The 7,506-nt window shown below is 39.5% G+C and overlaps 1 protein-coding gene across 3 annotated transcripts; it reads right to left on the bottom strand.

Annotated features, from left to right (window-relative positions):
* Positions 1–2,958: 2,958 nt before the first annotated feature.
* Positions 2,959–5,256, bottom strand: LOC112182337. 3 transcript variants are annotated; one of them, XM_040512987.1, is made up of 5 exons: positions 4,754–5,256; positions 3,873–4,666; positions 3,716–3,796; positions 3,425–3,623; positions 2,959–3,022 (listed from the first exon to the last, which is right to left on the bottom strand). In XM_040512987.1, the coding sequence occupies exons 1-5, from the start codon at positions 5,235–5,237 to the stop codon at positions 3,009–3,011; spliced, it is 1,572 nt and encodes a 523-aa protein (XP_040368921.1). In that variant the 5' UTR covers positions 5,238–5,256; the 3' UTR covers positions 2,959–3,008. The 3 variants fall into 3 exon arrangements, with proteins under 3 accessions (XP_040368921.1, XP_024176583.2, XP_024176584.2); XM_024320815.2 differs by lacking the exon at positions 2,959–3,022 and having other exon boundaries at positions 3,118–3,623; XM_024320816.2 differs by lacking the exon at positions 2,959–3,022 and having other exon boundaries at positions 3,118–3,623; positions 3,716–3,793.
* Positions 5,257–7,506: the final 2,250 nt, after the last annotated feature.

Below are 7,506 nucleotides of genomic sequence, written 5' to 3'. Positions count from 1 at the left end.
GATAGCTATCTTGAAGCCTATCAATTTCTCTTTTCACAAGTTCATTGCCATGTCTTTCAGTAGTGACCATAGCTTCAATAAGCTGTTGAAAACTTGTGATCCGCCTTGCATTTACATGAGTCCGGAATAAGTCAGAGGACCTCATAGCATAGACGGGGAAGGTATTGAGGGTTTTCTCAATCAATTGGTCTTCTGTGATTGTTTTTCCACAGAGACGCATCATTGCTCTGATGCTGAGAGCTTCCGAATAAAATTGCATGACAGTGTCAAATTCAGAAAAGCGAAGATGTTTCCATTCTGCTTCTGTATTCGGAAGTATGGAGTCACGAACATTGCCATATCGTTCGCGAAGCGCATGCCAAAGCTTTATGGCGCTATCCTCATTTATGAACTCAAACTGTAGGTCACTATCCATGTGACGTTTCATGAAGGCAAGTGCCTTGGAATTATCTTTCTCAGTTTGAGGGTCTGGAGCTGTTTCTATAGGACAAAGCTCTTGGATTGTATGCAATAAATCACGGGCAATGAGGTGGATCTCGACATCAGTGACCCAAATTAAGTACCTTTTGCCTGCATAATCCAATGGAACAAAATCGAGTTTGTTTGTGTTTGACATCCCGAGAGATGAAACAGGGACAAGTTAGTTTCAGAGCCAATGCTTCCACGAAAACTAAATAAGATTTCCGAGCTATGCTACCAAGAAATCGATTTCCAAGAATAATTGGATTAGACCGAAACAATGATGTTTATATGGTCGTTAATCGATGCTTACGGACGCTCTTAGTCCGAAGTCTTACGAACGCTCTTAGTTCGTTAATTGCGTGAATCCCCACGATTCCGCTTTTCAATAATCGAACCCACGTTATAAGAAAGGTGGGATGTAGAAGAAGGGAGGTTTTCAAGTCCCCGAGAAAAGAAGAAATATTTAAATTTCGAATTATAGGAACTTCAAAACTTACTCTATTGAATACTTACTTGGTGAAAATTCGGAGCAGATTCTGTTCTGAACAGCTTGTACCTCGATTGGTGTACAGATCTCAATATGACTCCGATAAGGCTGAAATTCGGAGGTTAGATGGAAGAGACAGAGACGAACAACTTTGATGAAGAAAGTTTTTCGATCTGAGCTTCCGAACTGGACGTTTCGAGGCTTGCAAGAAGACGGATGTGCACAGGAACGGGAAAAAGATGCAGTGGGTGTGCGTTGGCTTGTTTGCGCAGCAGGGATGCTTCGGTAGCAGCAGGCTGGAACGCAGGGCTGCAGGGAGGGGCAGCAGGGGCTGCTGTGCAAGGTTGCAAGCACACGGGTGCTCGGGCTGCAGCGAAGGCTCGGCTAGCTCGGGCTAGGGGCTGCTTTGTGAATGAGTTTTGGTTTTCTGTTTTGTGGTTAGAGTCGTGCTGATAACGTGTTTAAGTATAATGTATTTGAGAGAGATTGATGAGAGAGATGTGTTCTTATTATTGAGAATAGGAGCCCTATATATAGGGATTACAAAGTGCTAGTTCTAATGTTACAAGGAATACCAATCCGTGTAGGATTGGGAAATCTAGAACCTTCTCTCCTATTGCTACTCCTAGTTTGATAAGGCACACTAAATCGATATTCCTTCAACAAAATTTAAGGGTTAAATTCATTTTACCTCTTTAAATTTTACACTCAAAATTTTTTGTGCCTCCAAACTTCTAATTTAATCCCGTGTGCCCTTGTACCCTCCAATTCGATCAAGTATAGCCAATTTTCATCTAATCTATGAATTTTTTTTTTATTACTATTGATGTGGTGAGTCAACTAGTTTTAAACCATGTATTATCCAAGCAATACTCCATTTACATAATCAATGCTAGAAATTGTACAACATCAACAATTCATGGAAAATTTGACGAATTGGTTGACTGATGACTATGATCGATCAATTTCATGAGTGTATAATAACATATGATTAGAACTCTAGGGACACAAATGAAAAGTCCAGTGAGGTGAAATGAATTTAATCCTAAAATTAATACGCACCTTCATCTCATATATAAGATTACTTGCAGAAGTATTAGTGCTTACCTTGCTGATGTTGCCAATTAAGATAACTTGGTGTCAAAAATTATGTTTGACAGAATGACATATTCAAATGTGTATGTTCCTAATTCTACCCTTGATCCAAATGTATCAGAATTTTATGAGGAAATAAGGTTAACCATTTTCATTTTTAATCACCATTAATTGACCTGACCGTTGAAGTCTATTTAGATGAAACTTTAATAGCTTATTTAACATTTGAGATTTCAATTTTTGAACTTTTGAGGTAGAATGAAAAGGAATGTCCACATATAGTTAATGCATAATAATACGTAAATTGTAATCTGGTCCAACATTGTAGATGAGAAACATAATACAATATTAGTTATTTAGTAAGGGCTCTGTCTGTAGTTGGAAATTTTTCTGGCTGTATTTAGTTAGGCAGCTTAAGATAGAATCCGCAAGGGAAAATCTGGTAATGAAATTAAGGCTTTGGACCAAACACTAAATCAGTACCAAAGGGTCAAATGTGCACCAATTATACGAATTTGACCTTATTATTCACAGATATGTGTAGACATTGTATCAGAGCTAAATCCAGGATTTTGAAACGTTCTTAGAAAGTTATTATGTCTAATCTGGAACTACATAACATATATGCATGGAATATGATGAATTGCATTTTGTCAATAAGGAAAATAAATTATGTGTAGGTTACTTAATATGCCAAAGATGCATAATAAATCAAAGGAAAAAATTCTGTTTACTACCCTGTACTTTTAGGGGTTCGTCAGTTTAGTCCCTGCACTTCTAATTTAATCAGAAAAGTCCTCAAACTCTCCAATTTGATCAAATCGAGCCATTTCCTCACAATTCCGTCAATTTTCACTGTTTAGGTTGCTGACGTGGAACATTGCCGTCTGATATGTCAGATTTGTGGGACCTTCCCACGTGCAAAATTCCCAAAGTACCCCTCTCATATATCTCCACCCCTTCATCAAATAGAACCAACTGACCAAAGCACGGGTTCATAACATAAAGTCATAACAACATAAATTTTGGCATCCAAAAGAAAAAAAAAAAAAAAACATAAATTCATAGATTCATAGATTCAAATGCATCCACTGATGTTCATAATAACCAAAAGATACATCCAAGTCCTCCATCCAATTTCATCTAATAGCAAACCCATGAACACAACACTACAATGCAGCTCTAACTTGACAAAAGCAAAAAAACATAGAGCCTTACAACAATATATCCCAATAATCTGTTCAATTAAACACCATATCTAACAAAAAAAATGTCATGAGTTTGCAAATACCAACAGATTGCACGAAAAGGGTTTACAAAATAGAATTGCAGGGCTTGCTAATGTGAAATTGGAGTTCAACTATTTCCCACCTCCTGTACCTGAGTTTTGTCTAATTCTTTGCGAGGTTCTAGTTGGGTTTGCAGCCTTGGTGCTGGATGCTTGAGAACTTTGTACAGGCCTTGAACTGGCAGTTGGTGGTGGCCTTGTTGGGGCAGGTGGTGGTGGTACACTCCTTGAGCCGATTGGAGCAGATTTGGTTCTTGCTGCTCTTGAGGCCTTCATGGAAGCCATCTTCTTCTACACATGTGGTAATTCATTGCAAGAAATTGAGTTAAGCTAAAATGAGTCGAGTACACACAAACACAGTGAAAAAAATGAGCTAATCATACCCTTTGATACTCGGCTGTTTCTTTGGCTTTCTTCCTCAATTCATTCTTTGTCAAGGTTGTTTTTTTCCCCTTCTTGATCTGCTGAAAGTAACAATAAGGGTTTGCACAATCTCACACTTAAAAATCATCGAAAACAACATTTAGGTTATACAATTACCTGAGTTTCAGAACCCTCCCCGTTGTTTAGCTTCCTCCTTTTATTAAGGGCAGAACTTTTCTCCTTTGGTGGCAGATGTCGATGGCATGTCTTCATATTGTGACCTAGGACCCCACAATTGCCACACTTGAGTGATTTCTGTACTCTTCCTAGTTTAGTACCAGATCCCTTAGCTTTCTCTGAAGAGTCTTTAATCCTCACAGTTTTTGGTCGTCCCGGCTGTCTTGTATATTGGGGAGGTAACATTGCTGGTCCTTCACCTCTTAACCAAAGATCCATACCATTAACAGGCATTATGAGGTTGCTGTATATTGCCATATAGGTCTTCTTGAGGTAGCATTCAGCAACGTAATCATCCGGGTCCTCCCTCTTCTGGAAAATAGCCGAGACTGCATGTTTGCAAGGAATTCCCGACAAGTCCCACCTTCGACAAGAGCATGTCCTTAGATTCAGGTCCACAGTATTCTTAGAGCCACCAAAGTTCTCAACTTCAGCTTGGTGACCTCCATTGAAGGTAGAAATACAGTCTGTAGCGGCCTTCAACTTATTCTTTTCAAGTGTTTTCCTTGCTTTGGGGCAAATGTTACCATGGTAAGCTTGCATTTTTGCCCTTCTAAGCTGAATCCTTGTCATTAGCTTCACTCGGATTTCTTCAAACATGGATAGAGGTGGCTTACCCCTAGCGTCTCTTATCCATCCATTAAAACTCTCGCACAAGTTATTGATTAGAATGTCACACTGCTGTGCAGTGTTAAAGAAAGCCCTGCACCAATGTTTTGGGGGCCTTTCAGGTTCTGCAAAACAGTTAGCAAGTCATTGTGTCAATAAACATTCATGCATACATAAGCTGAATACAAATAAGAAGCCAAAACTACATATACCTTTCATCCAATCATATGCCTTCTCATTCAACTGTTTCATATCTTCCATTTCTTTTAAATAGAAAGGAATTGTGGTTGCTTTAGCACACTTCCACATCTGGTCCTTCATCTGTTTCCCCGGAAATAACTTTGTGAAGTTAGTCCACATATGTCTCGCACAGAATCTGATATGTGCTAAGGGGACCACGTCATCAAAAGCAGGCATCAATCCCTTCTGTTTGTCACTTATAAATGTCCACCCGGCTCCACCATCATTGATATCCAAATCTTTTCCCAATAACTGCAGAAACCAAATCCACGAATCTTTAGTCTCATTCTCCACCATTGCATATGCTATGACCCATGTGGTGTTGTTGGCATCGATCCCAACGGCTGTCAAGAGTTGCCCTCCAAAAGCACTCTTTAGATGAGCACCATCTAATCCTATAACAGCCCTACAACCTGCCTTGAATCCATTCTTAAGGGCCCCCAGACATATGTACATTCTCTTGAAAATGGGCTGGCTGCTTGAGTGTGGGAAATCACACTTGATATCTATCGTGGTTGCTGGGTCAACCCGCTGCAGCTCTTTGCCATAGTCTGCCAGCCTTGCAAATTGTTCCCTAATAGAGCCCTCCAATTCCAACAAAGCTGCCCTTTTAGCCCGATAGGCCATTTGCTTTGATACCCTTGCCTTGATCTTCGTAGACATGGTTTGGGCAAGAGAACCTGCATATCAAACACACCAAACATAATTGAAGTAAGTTTGGTACACAATTGAACCATTACAATTCAAATTCAAAAACAAGTATATATTCACCTGTGTTCCAGTTTTCATTAAGCTGAATCTTGTCCTTGAATTTTGCAGTCAAGTATCTAGACCTTACCATTGTGTTGTTCCACTTTCTTGTGCACTTGTGCTCACTTTCATATGTCTTGATCATTAGTGTGTTCTCATGTTGCATTTTTGATGCATAAAGCTCGAAGGGGCAGTCATCCTCCTTGCATATCACTCTTAATCTTTGCTTGTCATTTTTGAGGTACACGTATTCCCAGCCACCTTGAATTGCTTTCTCCCTCAATGCAGCTCTTAATATCCTTACATTAGCAAATATCATCCCTTTGCAGAACTCAGGTTTCTTCATGTCTGTGTTCGGGTTAAATTCTGGGAATTCATCTTCAGGCTCCCCATCAGAGTTTACGGCAGGTCCCATTCTCTCTTCATCCGAATCCACATTAGCAAACATGTCCTCATTGTCCTCCAAATCAGCATATGCATCTATGCTCCCCAATACAGATCCTTGACTGCTTGTTCCTACACCATCTTCAGTTTGCTTTCCACCATCTGCTCCTTGACTTCCTTCCATACCCTCTACATCATCATCATCATCATCATCATCATCATCTATACCATAAGGGTCATAATCTTCATCATCCACCTCAGGGTTGTAATCATCATCATTATTCCCATCAGATCCATCATCTTCTTCATCCTCTTCATTATCTTCAAACCCTTGTCCACCATAACTTTGCATGAAATCTAGGATGTCTATATCGTGCAGATCATCAAAGTCGATACCGCTAGAGTTTTGGTTGCTCCTTTCATCAACCTTTTCTTTACCCTTGTCATTTGGACCAATACTAGCAGCCTTCATCTGTTGAAATGGCACAATATCCTGGACTTCTCTTATAACTATCCCAGCGTTTCTCTTTGCTATTTTTCTTGGGCTATCTGGCAGTTCCTCTATAACTACCCCACCAGATTTTGCTTGGCTAAAAAAGATGTCCTCTATTTCATACACTTCATCCAAGCTGTCCCCATACACACCATGTAGCTCTATATGATCTAAATACAGTAACACCAACCTAATTGAAGGTACACAGCAACACATTGTTATGGCATCCAAATCAGTACTTAGCTTCGTCAATGCTTCATCCTCGGAACCAATCCTATACCAATAATCTATTCTCTGCCCTTCATATGTTGGATCCAATTGCCTCACCATATTGTCTATCTCTACGAGGGACATCTTGTCCTTATCCACATAGTCAAAAAAATTCACATTTCCTCCCACATACTTGTTATCCCTTATACAGCTCCCATGAAACACCTTTATTGTAAAATAATCCGGCTGCCCTGCAAAAAAGTCAAGGAGCAAAACAATTTAGCTTCAAACATCCCTTTACAAAAGCATTACACCAACTAGTAAGCACCATAAAAGTCTACAACGTAATCACCATAAAGTCTACAACAACCAATTTCCTCTGCAAAGGTCCCTTTACAGAAAAAAAAAAAAAAAGAAAAAAAAAAAAGAAACACAAGCTAACCAACCATTGTATCGCCATAAACTCTACAACAACCAAAGTTAACAGAATAAAGCCAAAACAGTCATCCTCCTTTGCATATTAGGTCCCATTAGGACCACAACACAGAAAGTAATGTCAAATTTGAAAGCACATGGCAGACCAACCCTATTTCTTTACTACCACCTTGTACATGGCGCCAAACTTATTTATTTATCTGTCCCCAACTGAGAGCACATACAGTTCAGCAATTTCAAAAGCATGAAACCATATAAACAAGGAAACACCTGAGCTATATTTTCAAAGCCCTAAACCCAAAATCGAAAAACCTTACCCATAACCCAAATTTTTTATGGAAACCGTAGATCCCGAACTCGTGAAAGCTTAAATACCTTCCCCCCGTTCACATAAACCCGTGAAGCTTTGAAACCCTAAAAAAGAACTCACCATAATCGGGAACCTCATCTGCT

The sequence above is a fragment of the Rosa chinensis genome, chromosome 1, assembly GCF_002994745.2.
Source record: "Rosa chinensis cultivar Old Blush chromosome 1, RchiOBHm-V2, whole genome shotgun sequence".
Taxonomy (NCBI): domain Eukaryota; kingdom Viridiplantae; phylum Streptophyta; class Magnoliopsida; order Rosales; family Rosaceae; genus Rosa; species Rosa chinensis.
This window is presented reverse-complemented; position numbering and strand designations above follow the sequence as displayed.